Here is a 24426-nt window from a genome sequence, read left to right on the forward strand (position 1 = left end):
GCCCTGCCCACCCTCCATGGGCTCCCTGGGTGCTGTGCCTGGTGCTGAGAGAGGAGAGACCCCACAGCCCTGCCCACCCTCCATGGGCTCCCTGGGTGCTGTGCATGGTGCTGAGAGAGGAGAGACCCCACAGCCCTGCCCACCCTCCATGGGCTCCCTGGGTGCTGTGCATGGTGCTGAGAGAGGAGAGACCCCACAGCTCTGCCCACCTTCCATGGGGCTCCCTGGGTGCTGTGCCTGGTGCTGAGAGAGGAGAGACCCCACAGCCCTGCCCACCCTCCATGGGCTCCCTGGGTGCTGTGCATGGTGCTGAGAGAGGAGAGACCCCACAGCCCTGCCCACCTTCCATGGGGCTCCCTGGGTGCTGTGCCTGGTGCTGAGAGAGGAGAGACCCCACAGCCCTGCCCACCCTCCATGGGCTCCCTGGGTGCTGTGCCTGGTGCTGAAAGAGGAGAGACCCCACAGCCCTGCCCACCCTCCATGGGGCTCCCTGGGTGTTGTGCCTGGTGCTGAGAGAGGAGAGACTCCACAGCCCTGCCCACCCTCCATGGGCTCCCTGGGTGCTGTGCCTGGTGCTGAGAGAGGAGAGACCCCACAGCCCTGCCCACCTTCCATGGGGCTCCCTGGGTGCTGTGCCTGGTGCTGAGAGAGGAGAGACCCCCATAGCCCTGCCCACCTTCCATGGGGCTCCCTGGGTGCTGTGCCTGGTGCTGAAAGAGGAGAGACCCCATAGCCCTGCCCACCTTCCGTGGGGCTCCCTGGGTGCTGTCCTTGGTGCTGAGAGAGGACAGACCCCACAGCCCTGCCCACCCTCCGTGGGGCTCCCTGGGTGCTGTGCATGGTGCTAAGAGAGGACAGACCCCACAGCCCTGCTCACCCTCCATGAGGCTCCCTGGGTCCTGTCCTTGGTGCTGAGAGAGGAGAGACCCCACAGCCCTGCCCACCCTCCATGGGGCTCCCTGGGTGCTGTCCTTGGTGCTCTATTGTGGTGTAGGGTCTCCATCCTAGGGCCTCACACAGGGAAGGTGTGTATTCTATTGAGTGAGTTGTTTCCCAGCTCCTGGGACCTAAAGTCTAAATGAACTGGAAATATCCCAGGTGTGTCTTACAGGGGTAGTCTATTTGTCCCTGGGTGCAGGAGGACTGTCTCCTGGGGTCCCAACCACTTCAATGCTGATGTGCTCCCCATAGATAGAACGTGCCATCCCCTGGCAGCCATGTTTCACAGAGCACACATTCTCAAGACCCCTAGTTTCACCTGCTCTATTCCTACCTTTGGGTTCCTGTTTATTAGACACTTTATAGTCCTGCTTTATATCTTACTGTCTTTTAGCCACCAAGTTGTAGACGCTATTACGATTCCATCCTGGTCTCCCTGGGCAGATGACCTCACCCATGTGTCCTGGAACGTCCCCTCCCCAGAGCCCTGCCCCACTAGGGAAAGACAGAAACAGGCTGGGGGATGTGGATCCACCTGCCAACACCCATGTCCAATGGAGAAGCAATTACAGAAGCCAGAACTCCCACCTTCTGCTTCCCATAAAGAATTTGGATCCACACTCCCAGAAAGATAAAGCACAGGGAAGCTTCCAATGGAGGGGTGGGAACTGTGCGGAATTGTACCCCTGTGATCTTACAGTCTTGTCAATCAATATCAAATCACTAATAAAAATAAAGAAAACAGCTACTGAGCAACAGCCCTCTGGCTCCGCAAAGTCACCCACACAGTCAGCGCGTGAGCAGATACAGAGGCAGCTGTTTTAATCCACATCTGCAGACACGTGTGGCTGAATGTGCATATATACAGACAGACACGCAGGTCTCGACAAGGACGAGTCACACATCAGCTCTGTACACCTCGTCGAGCCCTGGGCAAGTCCACGGAGTGAATCTGAGGAGGATACATTTCCTTGGGCGGCCTTTTTTAGCCATTTGTTTCCACAGAAAGCACTGAGAAGCTAGATTTCAGTCTGTTGTGGAGAAGCCCGATGGGAAAAGAGAAGTGTGTGTAGCATCCCTTGAAGCAAGCACAGCACCGTATGTTGTCCCCTTGGAGAGACCGAAGCGTCTGAATTTTGCGCCTAAAATGTAGGGGAAATTTCACCGAGTCAGAGGATGGCCCCTGAGTTCCAGACAGAAGACAGTCTGAGAATCCCAGTGCCCTTCACAGGGCTGACAGCAGGGGGACCATGGGGCTGGAGACACAATCTTGTCCTGCTCTAAGTCCTTGCGTGAGTTTGTCCAGGAGGGCTGGGCAGGGCCGACTTCTGGTATGGCTGTCCTGTGGTTACCACTTTCCAGGGATGGAGACGCCACATTCATACCAGCCCACATAGTAGTAGGGGGTCCCGAAACCAATGCTGCCAAAGCTGACCGGCTCCTGGCGGTACTGGCGATAGTAGCCTGTGAGGAACGAGAGGATGGGAGGGGCACCCGTGACACTGTGGTTCTAGAAAGAAGGTTGCTCAGGACTTGTCTACCTGACAAGTCTCAAGTTTAAGCCCCTGTGCTGCTATGAGCCAGAGCGGCACTCTGACCCATCTCTCCCTCTCTCTTTTTCTCCCCCACCCCCCGCAATATCTTTTTTCCACTTGGCTCTTTTTCTCAGGAGAACCTTGGCTAAAATACTTAATTGGCCATTTTGTGTACTTTACTCTGTTTCAAATCTTTGACACTGGATAGTGGCGGGGTTGGGCAGTAGTGCACCCACCTGGCACACCTCTATGGTGTGCCAGGATTGGAATTCAAGCTCCCTGCCCCCACCTGCAGGGGGGAAAGCTTCATGAGATGTGAAGCAGTGATGCAGGTGTCTTTCTTTCTTTCTCTCCCTTTTCTTCTCCCCCTTCCCTTTTGGTTTCTGTCTGTCTCTATCCAATAAATAAAGTAAAACAAAAAACCTCCGTCTGTCTGTCTTTGCCATTTTCTACCCGCAAGTCCCTTTCAGCGGTCTGTCTGGGTAGTTTCTATGAATCCAGGAAGACGCAGCCTCTTTGGGAAGCCTTCCCTGGAGGCATCAAGTGACCTGGATCCTAGGCCCTCAGAAGGACCCCCTGTTGAGGAAGCTGACTGGGGCAGCCCCTTTGGAAGACCGTATGGAGAGTTCTTAAACAAATAAAAAAAGGGATATACCTCAAGACCCAGCAACACCACTCTTAGGCATTTATCCAGTGGACACTCTAACACTAATTCAAAGGGACATATGCAGCCCAGTGTTCACAGCTGAACAGTCAAAGTCACAATAGACAGAGAGTGGGAGCAACCTAAATGAGCACTAGCAGGTGATTAGCCGAGAAAAGGTTACGGCGTGTATACTCCGAGGATACTGCTGATTAGCCGAGAAAAGGTTACGGCGTGCACACTCCGAGCATACTGCTGTTCAGTAAAAAAGATGATGCTGTGTCCTCTGAGACAAAATGAATGGAAGTGGAGGTGATGATGCTTCGTGAATCAAGTAACAAAAGTCAACTACCGGATGGTTTCGCTCATATTTGGAATCTAGAGATCTGATTTACATGAGCTTGCCCCCCCCCCAAATATCCAAACAAAACAGAAGCAAGCAAACTGTAAGACCTGTGCGGGCTCTGGTGGTGGTCTCTGGGAGGTGAGAGGGATACGGAACTTTGGTGGTGGGTGAGGTGTGGACTATACACTGTCGCCTTACAATGTTGTAACATGCTGTTAATAACAAAAATGAGAGGTCATAGCTCATGCCCCGGTCTGTGCTTCAGGCTCCTGGGCCTTAGTTACTGTTCCTCTGTTCAGTTCTTTCTCTCCCCTTTCTGGAGTATGTTCCTGACAGCAGGCATTTGGTCCCGTCTACCTGTCTTCTTGCCTCTGCTAGGTCCACCCCAATTCCAACATGCAGAGGGATTATTCTATTGCTTCCTTGTTTTTAGGATCCAAAAATACTGCCAGTGCCCAGACACCAAGATGCGGAGTGCTGCCTCCTTGAATCGGGCCTAGTCTCTGCCCCAGCCGAGCACGGGGCCAGACCTCCATTCTTCTTACCTTGAATGGTGGGGAGGGCTTCCACGTAGGACTGAGGTCCAGTTCTTCCATCCAGGTGTGAGTCCACAAACTGGCAGTGGTCTTCCCCTCTCCCCCAGCTGTCCCCAATGCTGTAGAATGTGTCTGCATAAAGGAACAGGAGGTGTCCGTGACGGGTAAAGAGACGTCACAGCTGGCTTAGGTGTCTGCACAAGGGTTGGGTCTCTGTATGCCACCATGTTTGGAAAGTAGTGACAGCAGGGCTGACCTCACACATGTTGAAAAGATTCCTCGAGACCATGGATCCTAAATACCTCAGAAGTATTCCATAAAGGGAAACTATTCCTAGTATAGGTAGCTTCAGACTACAAATGATAGACCTAATGGTAGACCTTCAGAATCCTTCACTTAGAAAGAAAGACCTTAGCTAAAAAATCCTTAGTCTAAAAATACTGTTGGTTACAAGGGAATCGAGACAGTGATGGCAAATAGTTGTGAAGGGTACAAAAAGGGTCCTGTGAGAACAAAAGGATTGGGTGGGAGAGGCAGCATAATGGTTATGCAAACAGACTCTCATGCCTGAGGCTCCCAGGTCCCAGGTCCCACGTTCAATCCCCTACGCCATCATAAGCAGAGCTGAGCAGTGCTCTGGAAAGAAAAGAAGAGAAAATAAAAGGAACAAACAAAAAAGCCCACAAGGACTAGGGCTGCTGGTGGTGCACCTGGTTGAGCACACATGTCACAGTGCACAAGGACCCGGGTTCAAATTGCGGGTAAAACAGAGCTGCAGGTGTCTCTCTGTCTCGCTCCCTTTCTAGCCCTCTTTTTCTTCTTGATTTCTGGCCGTTTCTATCCAATAAATAAACAAAGGTAATAACAAAAAGGGCTGGGTGGTGGCGCACATGGTTGAGTGTACATGTTACAGTGCGCAAGGACCCAGGTTCAAGCTCCCAGTCTCCACCTGCAGGGGAAAGCTTTGTGAGTGGTGAAGCAGGGCTGTAGGTGTCTCTCTGTCTCTCTCCCTCTCCCTCCCTCTCAATTTCTGGCTGTCCCTATCCAATAAATAAGTAAAGATTTAAAAGAAAAAAATTTTTAAAAAGGTAATAATAAAACGACGGCCTATTTCTTAAAAAAAAGAAAGAAAAAAGACCTGAAGGACCTGTTTTCAGATATCACTAGAAGTAAGGTGTCCATTCTTGGTGGGAGAGGCTGTCTGCGGTCCTGAACCCACCCCTGAGCAGGAGGACACAGTCGTCTCTCCCCATCCCAGGGCACCAAGAGGACTGTGCAGCTCAGCCAGGGATTCCCAAGTCAAGGAGAGAGACAGGTGGTGGGACAGACAAGGTGAGAACTGACAGGGCCGCAGCTTCTGAGTGAGGCTGATCACACTGGGAAACTGTCAGAGCAGGTCAGTGCGGGGGTCCTTCACGTTGTCTTGACGTGACCAGTGCCGGCAACCAACTCCTCTCAGTCCCCTTTCTCCCCACATTTCACTTCAACTGAATACGGACCAACGGAGGAAAAGAATTAAATAATATATCGAAAAATCAGAAGTTTTCAAGGTTAGGGGAAAACAAAACTCAACAAGTTGGCATATAGGCCACTGACTCAAGACCACTTGGGTACAGAGGGCATTTCGAAGTGCCAGTGCTTCAGAGTCCTTTCAGTTACTTTATGTTTTTTGCCTCCAGGGTTATCACTGGGGCTCAGTGGCAGCACCATGAATCCACTGCTCCTGGTGGCCATTTTTTACAATTTATTGAGCAGGACAGAGAGAAATTGAGAGAGAGCAGGAGATAGGGAGGGAGAGAGCAAGAGAGACACCTACAGACCTGCTTCACAGCTTGTGAAGGGTCCCCCCTGTAGGTGCGGAGCAGAGGCTTGAACCCGGGACCTCATGCTTCATACCGTGCATAGTGCACCACCTGACCCTTTAAGTCACTCATTGTTTTCATTTTCCGGCTGTGGTGCACACAGCGCCATGGTCACTGTACACAGGACAGGGGTTCTCCTTGTGTATGTTTCCACGTTGACGTTTTGTCTCTGCAACGAAGTGCTGATGGCAGGGACAGGGTGGGGTGGGGCCTCTCCTCAGTGCGTGCAGCTCTTTTGTGATCATACCTGCTGCTGCTACCTTAACTGCAAAGAAAACTAGCTTCTGCATTTCTAAGAAAAGTGTGGGTCTCATTTCCAAGGTGTGGCCGTGCTACTGCAAACAAAGAGGAACAGAGGAAGACAGCTCACCCAGTAGAGTGGGAGCCAGGCCCAGGGTCCGGCCCCTGGCACCACACTGGAGCAGCGTGGACAGAAGCAGAGGGAGCCCCGTGGCTGGTGGAGCAACACTATGGTTTCTTTCCTCCCCCTTCATTCTCTGCCTCTTCATTCTCCCCTCCCTCCCTTTCTCTCTAAATAAAAACTAAACAAAAAAAGTATTGGGCGTTAGAGTTAGTTTAGTGAACATGGACTTGCACAGGGCTCTAAGTTCATTTCCCAGTGCCAATAAGAATAAAAAAGTGTCACAAAAATCAACTCCAAATGGATCAAAGACCTAGATGCCAGACCAGAAACAATCAAATACTTAGAGGAAAACATTGGTAAAACACTTTCCCACCTACACCTCAAGGACATCTTTGATGAATCAAACCCAATTGCAAGAAAGACTAAAGCAGAAACAAACCAGTGGGACTACATCAAATTGAAAAGCTTCTGCACATCCAAAGAAACTACTAAACAAACAGAGAGACCCCTCACAGAATGGGAGAAGATCCAGACATCAGACAAGAAACTAATCACCAAAATATATAAAGAGCTCAGCAAACTTAGCACCAAAAAAGCAAATGACCCCATCCAAAAATGGGCAGAGGATATGAACAAAACATTCACTACAGAGGAGATCCAAAAGACTAACAAACATATGAAAAACTGCTCTAGGTCACTGATTGTCAGAGAAATGCAAATTAAGACAACACTAAGATACCACCTCACTCCTGTAAGAATGGCATACATCAAAAAGGACAGCAGCAACAAATGCTGGAGAGGATGTGGGGACAGAGGAACCCTTTTACATTGCTGGTGGGAATGTAAATTGGTACAGCCTCTGTGGAGAGCAGTCTGGAAAACTCTCAGAAGGCTAGACATGGACCTTCCATATGACCCAGTAATTCCTCTCCATAACACCCAACCAAAAAGAGGTGTGTACTCCTATGTTCATAGCAGCACAATTCATAATAGCTAAAACCTGGAAGCAACCCAGGTGCCCAACAACAGATGAGTGGCTGAGAAAGCTGTGGTATATATACACAATGGAATACTATGCAGCTATCAAGAACAATGAACCCATCTTCTCTGACCCATCTTGGACAGAGCTAGAAGGAATTATGTTAAGTGAACTAAGTCAGAAAGATAAAGATGAGTATGGGATGATCCCACTCATCAACAGAAGTTGACTAAGAAGATCTGAAAGGGAAACTAAAATCAGGACCTGATCAAATTGTAAGTAGGGCACCAAAGTAAAAACCCTGTGGTGAGGGGTAGACATGCAGCTTCCTGGGACAGTGGGGGGTGGGAATGGGTGGGAGGGATGGGTCACAGTCTTTTGGTGGTGGGAATGGTGTTTATGTACACTCCTAGCAAAATGTAGACATATAAATCAGTAGTTAATCAATATGAGAGGGGGAAAATCAATTGTATGTCTCAAAGTTTTTCAAAACACAAACTGAATCTTTTTAATATATAGGCTGTGTATTTGATATGCGGACTCTCTCAAAAGCCTAGACCAAGTAGATTAGAAGCATCCAATAGCACAGCTATATACAAGATATTGGATACTGTACAGCAAACCATAACAAAAGGACTTTTCAAAGTTAACCCAATTACCAAATAATGCGATGATAACATTAACTATCAATTGTCTTTTTGAACCCTAAGACAGCAGGAACCTCACATCTCCACTATAGAGCCCTTACTTCCCCCAGTCCTGGAACCCTTGGATAGGGCCCACTTTCCCGTATGCCTCTCCCAATCCATACCAAATAATATTGCATCCGCCGTTCACAACCTAACCAACGCAACGACTGCCACCTCAACATGCTTCACCTCAGACTGTGTCCAGAGACTTCACGTGTGGAATGATAACCCTTCAGCTTCATTACTCGGGTGAGACCTTTCCTTTTATAGTACACTCTAATTTCATCTCAGGTGGTTCACTTTCTAACAATGTCCCATAACCTAGATATACACCAGTTTCTGTGAGAGAGAGCTTATGTTCACACGTATCCATAAACTACTGCAAAATATATACCTGAAAGCAGAAGTACACTAGAGTTTGCAGTGAGTACCTCCCTAACACTTCCTCTCCACTATTCCAAGCTTTGGGCCCATGATTGCTCAACAATTTGTTTGGCCTCGTATGTTAACTCTCTTTTCAATCACCAGGTTCCAGATGCCACCAGGATGCCGGCCAGGCTTCCCTGGATTGAAGATCCCACCAATGTGTCCTGGAGCTCAGCTTCCCCAGAGACACACCCTACTAGGGAAAGAGAGAGGCAGACTGGGAGTATGGACCGACCAGTCAACGCCCATGTTCAGCGGGGAAGCAATTACAGAAGCCAGACCTTCTACCTTCTGCAACCCTCAAGGACCCTGGGTCCATGCTCCCAGAGGGATAGAGAATGGGAAAACTATCGGGGGAGGGGGTGGGATATGGAGATTGGGCGGTGGGAATTGTGTGGTGTTGTACCCCTCCTACCTTATGGTTTTGTTAATTAATCCTTTCTTAAATAAAATTAAAAAAAAGAATAAAAAAGTGTCCTGGAGCCTCCCCTCCCCAGAGCCCTGCCCCACTCGGGAAAGACAGAGACAGGCTGGGGGTGTGGATCCACCTGCCAACACCCATGTCCAGCGGAGAAGCAATAGAACTCCCACCTTCTGCTCCCCATAAAGAATTTGGGTCCAGACTCCCAGAGGGAGAGACATGTCAAGGGAAGATGACCAGAGGGGTCTGAACCCCAATTCTATCAGGACGAGCAGAGAGAAGAGGAAAAAAGGAAGGACATTCAGAAGTAGTAACAGGTGTAGGTGTGACTTAGAAAGGAAGAGAAGGCAGGACCACAGGGAAAAAATGGGCAAAATCCTCTGTCCCTGCAAACGCAGCCACAGCTTGCTGTTTCTGGGCTCTTCGTCTAGGCAGACATGCCGCAGCTCCTGGTAAGCGAACATGGGCATCCAAGCTCTGGTAAACTAGTTAAAAAGACCCTTGACTCTGGTCATAATAACTAGCCAATATCTCTGCCCCTTGCTTATCTTAAGCCCCGGAAAAATAATGGGCAAAGATACAGAAAGACAGACAGACAGACAGGCAGGCAGGCAGGCAGGCAGGCAGATAGACAGACAGAGAAATCATAGTCAGCCCATACCTATGACCTTGGGAGAACCACTGCAGCGTCCAATAGAGGGAATAGGGATACAGAACTCTGGTGGTGGGAACAGTGTGGAATTGTACCCCTGTTATCTTGTAATTTTGTAAATCAATATTAAATCACTTTAAAAAAAAAGGAAGGAAGGAAGAAAAAAAAAAGATCTATTTCTCAGTGTCAAAAGGAGAACGAGTTACCAAGAAACGAAGCTTGCAAAACTGCTTTCCACCCAGCCGGCAGGAGACATGACGGGGCCACGTCTCTGCTGTGTCACGCCAGCACTGAACGTCAGCGCCTTCCTCTCTCCCGTGGCCCCACCACCGCCACGCAGACCTACCTTTCAGGTTGTCACTGAGGTAGATCTTGTACCTCAGCGAGTTACACAGCACCACCCCCACGAACTTCCGGTACCAGGTCCGCTTCACGTACTGCCGCCCGTGACAGTCAGAGTAAGCAGGGTCGTGTTTGAAGGTAAATGGAATCCAGATGGGCTCGCCACCTGGACAGGACAAAACAAGTCCTCTGAGCGACAGCTCAAAGCGTCAGAGCCCGAGACTCTTCTCCTGGCCTCCCCGCCTCTAGGGTACATCTGAGCTGAGCTGCCCACCTCCCAAGCCAGCAACCTCTGTCACTTTGCCTTTTTAATTAGTGCAGAAGCTCAGCTGGGAGTTCCCTGGAGGTTCAGCAGTTTGATAAGGACTTAGGGAGTCAGGAAAAGCCACTATGGTCCAGGAAAATAAGCCACGGGAATGAATTTGATTGTTGGGGCATGTCGTCCTGTCCTTCTACCATGCCCAGAGTCCCTTCATGTAACTACCGCTGGCCCTGTGTCTCTGAACACCCTCGCTGAGCACAGAGCGCTAGAACTTGCTCAGTCTGTCTGCTTGAAAAGCCAAGTGAGAGTCCGCTCTGTGATTAACGCTTTCTGTGGTCTTTCAGCAACTTAAAATATTCAAAGGGGCCAAGTGAATTATGAAATGTAATTATGCCAAAGAACGTGGCCAATCCGTAACAGTTTATTTATACATACGGGCCATCATAGCATAGCAATAGTAAAAAAGAAAATAAGTAATAATCTCCAGTTCATTCTTGTCTCAAGATTAGGATGAAATGTGCTAGAAGGTCCTAAAAAGTCACCAAATGCATTTTGAAAAATGGTTCATCCATCTTACTTCCCAATGTGTCCTGGAGCCTCCCCTCCTCAGAGCCCTGCCCCACGAGGGACAGACAGAAACAGGCTGGGGGTGTGGATCCACCTGCCAACACCCATGTCCAATAGAGAAGCAATTACAGAAGCCAGAGCTCCCACCTTCTGCTCCCCATAAAGAATTTGGGTCCATGCTCCCAGAGGGATAAAGAACAGGGAAGCTTCCAATGGAGGGGCTGGGACAGGGAGCTCTGGTGGTGAGAACTGTGTGGAACTATACCCTTGTTATCTTACAATCTTGTTCATCATTATTAAATCACTAATAACAAGTTGAAGAAAAAAAGGTTTAGGTTTCTGGAATCTAGTGGGTGAATCTAGTGGGATTACATACTTGACATTCAGCCTGGTCGCTGGAATGGCATCAAGGGGAGGGGAGACTTACCGGGCGGCCTCACCACAAGCAAAGGGTTGTCTGCAGGATGAGAAGGAGACAAGGCAGCAGCGTCACTATGACATTTCCCAGCCCTGCCCTTGCTGGCATGTCTGCTGTAACCAAAGAGCCAACCAAAAGGCACAGGCAAAGCCAAGTGTTAGGCTTGCCGACTAGAGGACAGTGCTTTCCTCTTTTGTCTTCTCTTTCTTTCTTTCTTTCTTTCTTTCTTTCTTTCTTTCTTTCTTTCTTTCTTTCTTTCTTTCTTCCTTTCTTTTCTCCCCTGCCACTAGGATATACTGGGACTATAGTCCCAAGCTGGGACTTGGTGCCGGCAGTACGTACCTACTGCCCCTTGCGGGCACTGTTCCCCCTCTCTGCTTTATTTAATAGGACAGAGAGAAACTGAGAAGGGAGGGAGAGATAGAGAAGGAAACAGAGAGAGAAAGAGAGAGAGAGAAAGAGAGAGAGAGAGAAAGAGAGAGAGAGAGAAAAAGAGAGAGAGAGAGAAAGAGAGAGAGAGAGAAAGAGAGAGAGAGAGAGAGAGAGAGAGAGCTGCAGCTCTGCTTCATCACTTGTGAAGCTTCCCCTTATAGGTGGGGAGCGGGGGCTTGAACCCGAGTCCTTGAGCCTGGTAACGTGTGGCTTCCACCTAGTTTTTACTTTCTAAGCCTTTCCCCTGGAGGAACATCCTAGTTACACCCTCTTGTTATTTACAGAGCAACCACGGATCCCTGAAACTAGTGAGATTTTTGACAGTGGGTGCTACAAAGTAAATACTCATTACCATTCAAAACTTGTCTAGGCTGTCTTTCAAAAAAAGGGAACACAGACGCATCGCACCCTCCATCTGTTCCACTCTTAGCTATTTACCCAAGAGAAACTGGAACCATGTCTGTACCCACACTTGTCTGTGGACGCTCATAACAGCTTTCCCTGTAATGCTCCACCAGGAGGTGAGCAGATACACCGTGTCCGTGCGCTGGGACCGTCGTGTCACGGTCGTGGTATGAGACAGAGAGACATCTTCAAGTGTCACACCTCCCCTCTCCAGAGCTAACTGGTGTATCTTCCCAGAAGACTGCCATACATTTTTCAGTCCTGCCTTCACAGAGCTTTAAAATGCTCTTGATAAATTTTCCTGGGTGCAATCAGCTGGAAGTGATGCTTAATAGATTTTGCGTATGCTCTCTCTGACCAGCAGACACGGTTAGGATTTCAGATACATCTAGTTTCCAATCAGAGGACACCAAATAACTTTAAAAAATTTATTTATTTATTTCCTTTTTGTTGCCCTCATTGTTTTCTTAGTGTTGCTGTAGTTATTGATGTTGTTGTTGGATAAGACAGACAGCAAAGAAGGAATGAAGCAAAGAGAGAAGTCAGGAAGGAAGGAAGAAAGGAAGGAAGGAAGGAAAGAATGGAGGAAGGAAGGAAGGGAAGAAGGGAGAGAAGAAGGGAGGGAGGGAGGGAGGAAAGAGGGGAGGTAGATGGGGAATCCTTCTTACCTGATTCTGTGACAAATGAAACGGAAGAACTAATGGGACCGTAGCCTTGAGGATTTTTGGCTTGAACTTTAAAATAGTACCTGCAATTAGAAGGGAAAAGAATGTAATATTTGTTTATTTTTAATTATAATGAGTGATGGAGATGTCAGAGAGACCAGAGCAAGGCTCAGCTCTGGTTTATGGTGGCGCCAGGAATTGAATCTGAAACCTTCAGGGCTTCAGGCATGAAAGTCTTTTGCAGAACCATTAAGCTGTTTCCCCCTCCTTACAGACTGATTTTCATGAGAGAGACAAGAAAGGACCCAGAGCACTGTTCAGCTCAAAGGATGGACCTTTAGGGGTTCAGGCACTCAAGTCTGGTGCTCTGGCACTGAATTCTCTCCAGACCCAAGAAAAGATGCTGTTGGAAGATGCTGTTGGAAGAGAACATTCTAGCTGTCAGCAGGCAGATTCCCAAAGCAGCAGGCAGGGTTCTCTTCCCAAGGGTCTCCCAGCTGCTAGTCATTGTTCAACATTCTCCTTTTGAATACATTTTCAAAATAGCACGATTACAACGCAGACTTGAGAGAGGGCCTATTTTCAGAGCAGTCGGGGTCTGAAGGTGGACCTTCCTTGACAGGCTTGTACTCAGATAAACTGTCCTGGCTTGAGGTCCAGGCTCACAGGGGAGAAGCTTAGAGCCACAGGATGCTGACAGGGCACAGTGAGTCTGTCACCTGATTCTTCCCACTAGGTCTCGTGTGGACAGCAGAACAGAACGGCGGCCCAGAGTGACACTGGGAGGAAGAGAGGAAGCAGCTAGGGCTGGCCTCTCGGTGGGACTTGCCAGTGAGTTCTTGGGCCCCTGGCAGGTGCCAAAGTTGGTGCTGGAGCCCTGAGAAGTCTTGGAGCTTCCAGCATCTGTACCTCAAAGCAGAAGCAAGTTCACAGTCAGGTGGTGCACACCGGGTCAAGCACACACAGCCCATGTGCAAGGACCCCGGTTCGAGCTCCCATTCCCTGCCTGTAGGGGTGCTTCACGACTAGTGAAGTAAGTCTACAGGTGTCTATCTCTGTTTCTTTCTATCTCCCTTCCTCTCTTCCTCCCCTTTCAATTTCTTTCTGTCCTATCAAACAGAAAAATAAAGGCGGGGGGGGGGGGGCAAATGGCTGCTGGGAGCAATGGATTCTTAGTGTCGGCACTGAGCTCTCATTGATAGCCCTGATGGCCAAAAAATAAAGCAAGTTCATGGGACCAGGAGATAGCTCAGCCCCTGGAGTGCATGCCTTGGCACTAAGTCTAAGTCCCAGCACTACATGGGAGCACTGTGGGTGGTGGGTGCAGCAGTGCTGTAGCCTCTCTCTCTCTCTCTCTCTCTCTCTCTCTTTTAGCACTTCTATTTTTTGCTTCTCCCTTTCTTCTCTCTTTCAGAAAAAAAAAAGACTAATAATAATGAAGTGATGCAGAGAGGCTGTTAGTTTTGGGTTCATGGCTCAGGGAGGCTCTGGGTTCATCTCCTGGCTCCATCTTAAAAAACACAGTGAAAGGGGGCTGGGCAGTGGCGCAGTGGGCCAAGCACATATGGCGCAAAGCACAAATACTGGCTTCAAGATCCCGGTTTGAACCCCCAGCTCCCCACCTGCAGAAGGGCCACCTCACAGGTGGTGAAGCAGGTCTGCAGGTATCTGTCTTTCTCTCCCCCTCTCTGTCTTCCCCTCCTCTCTCCATTTCTCTCTGTCCTATCCAACAACAACAACAGCTATAACAACAACAAGGGCAACAACAAAGGCAACAAAAAATGGGGAAAAATGGCTTCCAGGAGCAGTGATAACCTTGGAGGCAAAAAAGAAAAAGAAAAGAGAGTGACAAATCCTGGAGAAACTTTTGAACTTCCTCTTGGAGAAAGGCCCGTTTCCTCCCTGAACACACCACGCCTGTGGCCGCCTCCTTCCATGTTACTCCTCCAGCCAGCATGTCTGCCTCCCTCCTCAAGCTGAGGGAAATAACACGGTCGCTCTGTGAGCACTGGCTAGGTGAATCACGGACACTCATCTCTACCTTCTAAAAGACGTGATAAACCGTCTTTTCAGGCAGCCCGCTTCCCATGTTCCCAACTTCTGCAAAATTCCACCTCAGTCTGGCAGTGGGAGTTGGAGAAAGACACCCACGACAGTGCAGGATTTGCATGCCTGAGTTCCCAGAGATCACCGTTTGATCCCTGGTGCCATCATAAGCCAGGACTCAACAGTCCCCTGCACTTGCTCTCTCTCTTTCTCTCAAAAATAAATAAATAAATAAATAAACAAATAAACAAATAGACAAAAAGACAAATAAATAAATCTTAAGGCCCAGAAAAATAACTCACTGAGCAGCAATGGCAGGGACAGCCCCTCTCTCTGAAGGGAGGCTGGTCAGCCTACTCTGCCGCTCGAGGAAGACGGGTCCTGAAGTGAGTGCAGCCTAGAATGTTCCCAGCTGTGACCGTGGGCTGCGAGTTCAGACTGACAGGGACTCAGAGGTCATACAGGCTCCTCTGCTAAATAGGAATAGACATGGGCCCTGACTTAGGTTGATGGGATAAACAGGTAATTTTATTCACAGATTTTCTTCAAGTTTGAGGGTTACTCTCTGCCCTAACCCAGCTTTCTAGCCCTATTCTAAACTCTGACACCATCGTCTCAGACAATATTTCTGCATGTTAGCTGTCAGGTTCAGGCAAAAATTACTAAAGTCGTGGACTCCTTGGAACAGACCTAAAATGAACTTCCTAACTTCTTCCCACAGGAACACTGCTAATTTCATCTGCTCTATTCTTACCTTTGGGTTCCAGATTATTAAACCATTTCCCCTGCTTTATCTCTTACTGCCTTTCAGAACCAAGTTGCAGACACTATCATGATGCCAAGCTGACTTCCCTGGGCAGACGCCCTCATTAATGTGTCCTGGAACCTCACTTCCCCAGAGCCCTGCCCCCTAGAAACAGGCTGGGGATGTGGATCCACCTGCCAATGCCCATGTCCAGCAGAGAAGCAGTTATAGAAGTCAGACTGCCCACCTTCTGCTCCCCATAAAATCTTTGGTCCATACTCCCAGAGGGATAAAGCATAAGGAAGTTTCCAATGGAATGGATGGGACACAGAACTCTGGTGGTGGGAGCTGTGTGGAACTGTACCCCTGTTATCTTACAATCTTGCTAATCATTATTAAATAATAATAATAATAATAAATAGATTACTCACTGAACATATTCCTTGACATGTGTATAGCCCAGATGTGAGCCCTGGCACCACTTGAGAGGTGTTTTGATACCAGAGGAAGCTCAGGTGTGTCTCTCTTTCTCTCTCTCTATCTGTGTGTAAAACTCAGCTAGTGAGAACAAGGTTACCAAAAATAAAAATAACAAGGACAAACAGACCAAAAAAAAAAAAGTATAAGAACATTGGCAAGGGAGACGGCAGAGGCCTGGGGTTCTGATTCCTCTGCCAAAGGCATCTGAGGCCTCGGACTGTGCCAGGGAAGAGTGGCCGCTGTGAGCACAGGGCCTGCTGGCTCCGTCTACCTTGGCTACTGCCCCCTGTCTGCCACCACCCCCAGGAGGAATCTGGAGACCTGTGGTCTTGGGTTTCCTGTTCTGTGCCTTGTGCTGCGTTTGCTGAATCCGAGGTCCACAGCAGTTGGTGAAAGCTCAGAGCTCCCTCCACCCAGACTGTCCCACTTCCAGCTCCTCCACATTTCTTTGGGTAACAAGAGTTTTGTTTTTTTTTTTCCTTCAGAAATCTATTTAATTTTTTTTTTTTTTTTGGCCAGCAAGATTACTGCTGGGATTCGGTGCCTACAATATAAACCCACCACTCCTGGCGACCATTTATTCATTTCTTTTCTTTTTTTCTTTCTATTTTTATATAATAGAACAGAGAAACTGAGAGGAGAGGTAGAAACAGAGAGGGAGAGAGACAGAGAGGCACCCACAGACCTGCTTCACAGCTCGTGGGAAGCGGAGGATCAAATCCGGGTCCTTGTGCCTGGTGATGTGCGTGTATAACCTGGTGCACCAACACCTGGGCCCCAGAAATTTATTTTTAATGTGGCACCAGAGAATGAAGCAAGGCAGTCCGCATACGCTAGCCCACTGGCCTACGGTTCATCCTTGACCTTAGAGAGCGGGAGAAAGAAAGAGGAAAAGAGACGGAGGCTGGTCGGCGACACATCTAGTTGAGTACACATATCACCACAGGGAAGGACGTGGGTTCAAGACCCCAGTCCCCATCCGCAGAGAGAAAGATTCCTAGTGGTGAAGCAGAGCTGCAGGTGTTTCTCTGTCTCTCTTGCTCTCTATCTCCCCTTTCCTTATTAATTTCTTTCGGTCGCTAGCCAATAAATAATTATTTTAAGAAAGGAGAAACAAAGTTGTAGATTTTGCCATAATCCCATCCTGATTTCCCTAGGCAGATGACCTCACCAATGTGTCCTAAAGTCCCACCTCCCCAGAGGCCCACTAGGGAAAGACAGAATCAGGCTGGGGGTGTGGATCCATCTGCCAACACCTATGTCCAGTGGAGAAGTAATTACAGAAGCCAGAACTCCCACCTTCTGCTCCCCAGAAAGATCCTGGGTCCAGACTCCCAGAGGGATAAGGAATAGGGGAGCTTCCAATGGAGGGGATGGGACATGAAACTCTGGTGGTGGGAAATGCATGGAATTGTACCCCCGTGATCTTACAATCTAGTTAAGCATTACTAAACCACTAATAAAAATTAAAAAGAAAGAAAAGAGAGACAGATACATAGAGGGAAAGAGAGCACAGAACCACTCCACCATCCATGGAGCTTCCCCCAGTGCTTTTCCTGGCTCTCCCATGTGGTGATGGGACTCAAACCCAGGGCCTCACACACAAAGCTTGTGCTCTACCAGGAAGCTCCCTGCTGACCCCTAATGCGAGTATCTCATTTCTCTCCCACTTTCTTCCTCCCTGTGGGTAGCGGGAGAGCCAGGCCACCTCAGGTCCCTCAGAGCTCTCAGCTACACAACCATGGTGACCTGATGTGATAGCGACGGGGACCCCGAGGACTGGCGTCCTACCTCGTGTTGGGCTTCAGGTTCTCGATGGGCAGGTGCGTCATGGAGGAAGCCTGTGTGGACCACTTGTTCCTGATGAAGTCCTCATAGGAGGCGCTGTATACCAGGTAACCTGCAGGAGGAGAAAAGGCGGGTGAGCTGGGCATCTGGGAGGGTGAGGGGCTTGGACCACGAGTCCAGGAGGCAGGCAGCGTCCTGGACACACATCCCCACCTGCCATGGGGCCTCTGTGGCCACGCTGTGCGGCTTCCTCCTAGAGGAATTCACCTTTCTCCTTCTGCAGGTCCCCATTCCCGCCACTGGAAACTGCAGTGGTTTTCCCAAGGTCACAGATATGGGCTGACTATCATTTCTGTAACTATCTATATTTATATATATTTGCCCACTTTTTCTATGGTTGACCCTGCCTTCTCTTTCTCCTCTTTTCTAAGTCACACACCTATTACTACTTCCAAATTTTTCTCCTTTTTCCCTCATCTCTCTCTAGATCTTGATGGAATTGGAGTTCAGAGCCCTCTGGTCATCTTCCCCTATCATATCTTCCCCTAGGGGATTATAGACCCAAATTCTTTATGGGGAACAGAAGGTGGGAGTTCTGGCTTCTGTCACTGCTTCTCCACTGGACATGGGTGTTGGCAGGTGGATCCACACCCCCAGCCTGTCTCTGTCTTTCCTGAGTGGGGCAGGGCTCTGGGGAGGGGAGGCTCCAGGACATATGGTGAGGTTGTCTGCCCAGGGAGGTCAGGATGGAATCATAGAAGCACCTGCAACTTGGCTGCGGCTTAATGAGTTTCTGAAGAAACCCTGGTTGTATTTTGTAGAGTTTTCAGGTGACTTTTCCGTTGTTTTTCCTAGTTTCCCAGGAGAGTGGTCTGAGTGGCTTCTACTCCGTTAACCACACCTCTGGAAGTGCTTTGGCTTTGGGCTCCTGACAATATTATCTGCCAGCTACTCATCACTCCTGACAGCTCTGTTCTCATCCAAGCCAGTCCTGATGGGCTTATATGGGTTCCCTTACAATGGAGGAGTCCCAGGAATGATCAACAGCAAACACTTCACACATTAGGAAAGATTGGGGGAAGCCTCCACTCTCTACCCCTGCCCCCACCCTGGGACACAGAACCTCCACTCCATGGAATTCCAGATGTCAGATGTCACCTTGTTACAGGTGATGTGGCCCTTTGACGATGTTGGAGCCCCTAACTACCTCACCTGAGCTATTTGCCAGAGTGGGTGTGAGTGCCAGGGGCTAGGATGCTGGGGCCTGGCTTCCAGTTAGGGCGGGATGAGTGATGATGTGATAGAGACTCTCTGGCCAGCTGGAAGACAACTCCATGTTAGTTACTAAACTCAAGCAGAAACTACAAATAGTTGTAAGCCCTTAGGAACGTATCTAAAATAGACTTCCTAGCTTCTCTCCACACAAAGACCCCTATTCTCAACTGCTCTGTTCTTACTTTCTGGTTCCTTTTTAGTAAACATTTTGTCTTGCTTTGTATTTTACCACCTTTCAGCCACCAAGTTGCAGATGCTGCTATGATTCCATCCTGACCTCCCTGGGCAGACGTCCTCACCCATGTGTCCTGGAGCCTCCCCTCCCCAGAGCCCTGCCCCACTAGGGAAAGACAGAAACAGGCTGGGGGTGTGGATCCACCTGCCAACACCCATGTCCAGTGGAGAAGCAATGACAGCGGCAGCCAGAGCTCCCACCTTCTGCTCCCCATAAAGAATTTTGGTCCAGACTCCCAGTGGAGTGGGGGAGAAATGTTAGGGGAAGATGACCATAGGGCTCTGAACTCCACCTCCATCAAAACCCAGAGAAGATGAAAAAAAGGAGAAACATTTGGAAGTAGTAATAGATGTAGGTGTGACTTGAAAAGGAAGACGAGATGGGACCATAAAGAAATTGGTTAAATATACTTGGTACTTGGGCTGCTTTGTAAAGCTTTCCTAGTGGCTTGCGTACTCACACGCTTCTTAGAAGACTAAGATTCTAGAAAATTCTCAGAAGTCTGGCTTCCAAGTTTTTAGGCCTCTTAGACCAGCTTCACCGCTTGTGAAGCGACTCTCCAGCAGGTGGGGAGCCAGGGGCTCGAACTGGGAACCTTACGCCGGTCCTTGCGCTTTGTGCCACATGTGCTTAACCTGCTGTGCTACCTCCTGACTCCCAACTCTCTCTTTTTTAAGGGGCCATGTGGTTGCACACCTGGTTCAGCACACACATTACAGTACACAATGACCCAGGTTCAAGCCCCCGGTCTCCACCTGCAGGGGGAAAGCTTCAACAGTAGTGAAGCAGGGCTGCAGGTGTCTCTCTGTCTCTGTCTCTCTCTCCCCCCCTACCCTTTCAATTTCTGACTGTCTATATCCAATAAAGATAATTTTAAAAAATTGAAAAAAAGAGAGTGACAGAGGCACTTGTGAAGCTTTCCCCCTGCAGGTGGGGACTGGGGCTTGAGCCTGGGCCCTTGTGCACTGTGAATAATGTGTGTGCTAAACCAGGCACGCCACCACCTGGCCCCATTCATCCTTGCAATTCTCACTGATGCATTTATCCTTCATCCATCCACCCACACATCTAGCCATAATCTTCCATGCATTCATCCATCCTTCTTCTATCTGACTCATCCTTCATCCATCTGTCTGTCCGTCCACCCATCCATCCATCCATCCACCCATCCGTACTTATATCTATCCAAACTTCTTTCATCCATCTATCCATCCAGGCTTCTTTTACCTGATCTTTCTGACCCAGCATCCCTCCCTCCCTATCTATTCATCTTGTACTGCCTATAAATGTAAATCAAGTTGATTAAATGCATTGCCTCCTGCAGGCTGATGGCAGGCTCTAAACATCTTCCCTGAACCCACCTGTGACCACATCTCCTGGGGTGGCTTTGTCCCAGTCCACAATGACAAAGGAGTGGCAGCCCTCCATGGCCACCACAGTGATGTTCCGGGGAGCGTGCTGTGGGGGCAGGCCGCTCCTCGCCAGGTCGTTGGGGATGATTTCATCTAGGCTCTCCACTTGGAAGTGATCCAGGGCGTCGGTCAGAGAGCACGGCGTGGACGGGTCTTTACTTAGGTAAGTCACATAAGGGGCTGGAAGAGAACGGAGGACGCCTATCAGATTGCCCAGGGCTTCTCTGGAGATAGGAACATAGATCCACAGAGTCAGCCCCACTAGACATAGGTTCTAGGCCACCAGCCCTCAAGCCAAGCCCCAGAGTACATGCCTCCTGAATAGATCCGCTCAACTCTACCTCCCGCCATGGAGGTTTAAAAAGGCCCCACTGCCCCATCAGTGACTGTGCCCTTGAAGTACCCTTGAGAGAACCCACAACTGTAATTCTGTGTAATAAAAATTTGGAGCATTCTCCCATTCTCCTGCCCAAAGACCTGAAGAAGGAGGGGTCAGGTTCAATCCACACTTTTCAATAGAGATCTTTCAATGTGGTTTATTCCCTAGACTCTCTTGAGACCAGAAAAAATACGCATGGATCAAGATGTATTCCCCCGATCGACCTGCCAACCCCCATGTCCAGCAGAGAGGCACTTATAGAAGCCAGAACTCCCACCTTCTGCACCCCCAAAAGATTTTTGGTCCATACTCCCAGAGGGGTAGAATTGTTAGGGGGAAATGACCAGAGGGCTCTGAGCTCCAATTCTATCAGGACTTGGAGAGAGAAAAGCAAAAAAGGAAGGACATTCAGAAGTAGTCATCGGTGTAGGAGTGACTTAGAAAGGAAGAGAGGGCAGGACCATAGAAAAGAATGGGCAAATATATAAAAATATAGGTAGATAATGATAGAAATAATAGTCAACCCATATCTGTGATCTTGGGAGAACTATCACAGTTTCCAATAGATGGAATGGGGACACAGAACTCTGGTGGTGGGAATGATGTGGAATTATACCCCTGCTATCTTAGAATTTTGGGAATCAATATTAAATCACTAGTAAAAATTTTAAAGATGAATATCCCTAGCTTTCCATTCTTTGGGGCTCCCCTAGGGTTTCAGCCCCCCAACCATCAAGGACACTTACACAAGGCCAGCTCAGAACAATAAGACCAGAGAGTACAATAAGTTTCCCATATTTAAGGATAGGTTCAAGATTTGTCTACAGATACTGCTTGGGTGAAGAGACGGACTGATGGCTGCTATCCAGTTTTCCAGCAAAGTCTAGTGGTCCTCAGAGGGTCTCCACTAAGCAGGAGTCAGACAGGAGAGCCTACCTCCCAGCGGCAGGAGTTCTGTGTGATCCCTTCTACAAGTTAGGAAGCCAGGGAACTGAGACTGGAGCTTCATGCATGCAAGCCTGCCAAATGCCCTCAAGCAATGTTTTCTAGAACTCTCCATAAGTCCTACTGTAGCTTTTAGGTGCACATTCTTTCACTGCATCTACAACTCCAGTTTCAGTGACTTTAGGAACTAAAAGCAATTTTGAGCTTCTTGATTTTTATTATTTTTTTCCTGTCCTTTCTTTCTTTCTTTTCTTTTTTCTTTCTTTTGCCTCCAGTTACTGCTGAGGTTCAGTGCTGGTACTATAAATAATCCATCACTCCTGGTGGCCACTCCCCCCCACCCCCATTTTTCTATTTTGTTTGATAGGACAGAGAGAAACTGAAAGGGGAGGGAAGGCCCGAGTAGTGGTGGGCTCAGTTAAGTGCATATAGTTTTAAGTGCAAGGATACATGGAAGCGTCCGAGTTCGAGCCTCCAGTTCAACACCTGCAGGGTGGTTGCTTCACAAGTGGTGAAATAGGGTTGCAGGTGTCTATCTTTCTCTCTATTTCCCCTGCCTCTTTCAATTCCTCTCTGTTTTACTCAATAAAATGGAAAAAATGGCCACCAAGAGCAGTGGAGTCATAGTATTGGCACCAAGCCCCAGGGATAACCCTGAAGGAAGAAAGAAAAAGAAAGAAAGAAATTGAGAAGGGGAGAGGGAGAAAAAAAGAAAGACACTTGAAGACCTGTTTCACCATTCGTGAAGCTTTAGCCATGCAGGTAGCGAGTGGAGACTTGAACCTGGGTCCTTGCACACAGTACTACGTGTGCTTAACCAGGTGCCTCACCACCCGGTCCCCTCAGGTTTTCTAAATACTTTGTGTAAACCATGGTCTTGTCAGCCTGCTTGTGGCTCTTATCAGGAATCTGCAGGAAGTGGTCCTCTCTGCTGCAGGGAATTACAGAGCTAAGACAATAGTTAGACAAGAACAAGTCTTTCATTCTTCAGAAAGCTCTTCGGAACAGCTAAGAGGCACACTGAGAACATTTTAATTTCCATTATGGAATTAAGAGAGAACACCAGCGCAGCCAGTGAATCCAGCCAGGCTTCTGCATGCCCTAGACATTCTTGTCTGTGCCAGGAATGCTCCCTCAAATTAATATTCTCCAAGTCCCTGGAGCTGAGATACTCAGCGTTTTGGCTGGCAAGAGCTGTTCTCTACATAGGGCAGAACATTTGCTTTGGAAACAGAAAAGTGCAACATTCATCTCAGCTCTCACTTGTCTCCACTCCACTTATCCATGTGCTAATTTTTTTCCAGTTAAGTAATGCTAATCTGTCTCACTGGTGAAGGTCATTAAGGACGTGGGAAAGAGAAGATCCCCTAAGGGAACGGAACGCCATATTGCATTCAGTACACTTTCCTCTTGCAGTTGTTTTCATAACTGAGAACGAAGAGTGGAAGGAAATGTTGATTTTCCAAGTCCTGGAGGTAAAGGCATGTTTATAGGAAATGGCTGGAGAAAAAGAGCTTTGGTGTCAGGAAGCCGTCAGATATGCTGGGGGCTTACCTCTTTGGGAGACCATCACCAACACTGGGCAGTCTTTTTTAAAAAGTTGCTGACGATACAAACACTCTCATCCCCTGGTCCTGGTGGTTTTTAAAAGTGGTCCTTTTCGGGGCCGGGCAGTTGAGTACGCACGGTAAGTGCACGCTGGGACCCAGGTTCAAGCCGCCAGTTCCCACCTGCAGGGGGAGCTTCACAAGTGGTGAAGCAGGGCTGCAGGTGTCTCTGTCTCTCTCTTCTTCTCTCTTTTTAAATTTTTATTTATATTTTTCCACTAAGGTTGTCACTGGGTTCTGCGCTACAACTACAAATCCACCGTTCCCGGTGGCCATTTTTTCCTTTTTAAATCTTTCTATTTTTTATTCAATAGTACTGAGAGAAATTGAGAGACAAGAAGGAAATAGGGAGAGGGAGAAAAAGAAATACACCTGCAGACCTGCATCACTTCCCCTGAAGGAGATTCCCTGTAGGTGGGGAGCAGAGGTTTGAACTCAGGTCCTTGTGCTTGGTAACATGTGCCCTTAACCTGGTGCACCACTTACCAGACCCTCTTTATCTCCTTCTCTATCTTTCCTCTCTTTCAATTTATCTGTCCTATCAAATTAAATAAGTTTTAAAAAAATAAAGCCTTAAAAAAAAAAGAGTGGACCTTTTCTCGTCAAGTTGTCTGTCCGTACGTCCTGGGCAGCATCTAACTCCACTCTGCCAGATTTGAAATGTTCTCCTGCACTAAGCCCCCCCAGAAAGCAAGCAAATGGATCTCCAACCAGGACGAGTGTCCTCAGTCACCCCGAATGGAAACTTCCCTCTGGGAAGGCCGCAGGAATTCAGTCCGCTCTTCTTCAAAAGAACAAAAGGTAAAGACCCATGTTTCTCTGATTAAGGAAGCTCTATTCACCAACAAATCGCTTCTTTCCAGCCAGATCAAATTCTTCTTCCGGAAAAGAACTAATGGAACTTTCTTGGGGTGTGGTCTCGGGCAGAGCAGGCGTGGTGGGAGAAGGCCTGGTGGTGGCTGGGGGTCTCGAGGTCTTGGCTTCATAGTCTGGAACAAGATAAAGGTTTATTAGTAACTGGGGAGCTTCCA

At 48.6% G+C, this 24426-nt stretch overlaps 1 protein-coding gene across 1 annotated transcript in view; it reads right to left on the reverse strand.

Annotated features, from left to right (window-relative positions):
- Positions 1 to 1746: 1746 nt before the first annotated feature.
- Positions 1747 to 24426, reverse strand: part of FNDC1 (fibronectin type III domain containing 1) — a 97525-nt gene continuing 74845 nt past the window's right edge. Inside the window, exons 16-23 of the mRNA XM_060205119.1 lie at positions 24238 to 24384; positions 20414 to 20644; positions 17546 to 17654; positions 12487 to 12566; positions 10991 to 11020; positions 9739 to 9900; positions 4009 to 4131; positions 1747 to 2403 (exon numbers count right to left, since the gene is read on the reverse strand). Of these exons, the coding sequence (XP_060061102.1) occupies positions 2288 to 2403; positions 4009 to 4131; positions 9739 to 9900; positions 10991 to 11020; positions 12487 to 12566; positions 17546 to 17654; positions 20414 to 20644; positions 24238 to 24384 (998 nt within the window). The 3' untranslated portion in view covers positions 1747 to 2287. The remainder of the gene's footprint in view (positions 2404 to 4008; positions 4132 to 9738; positions 9901 to 10990; positions 11021 to 12486; positions 12567 to 17545; positions 17655 to 20413; positions 20645 to 24237; positions 24385 to 24426) is intronic.

This window comes from Erinaceus europaeus, chromosome 13 (assembly GCF_950295315.1).
Source record: "Erinaceus europaeus chromosome 13, mEriEur2.1, whole genome shotgun sequence".
Taxonomy (NCBI): Eukaryota; Metazoa; Chordata; class Mammalia; order Eulipotyphla; family Erinaceidae; genus Erinaceus; species Erinaceus europaeus.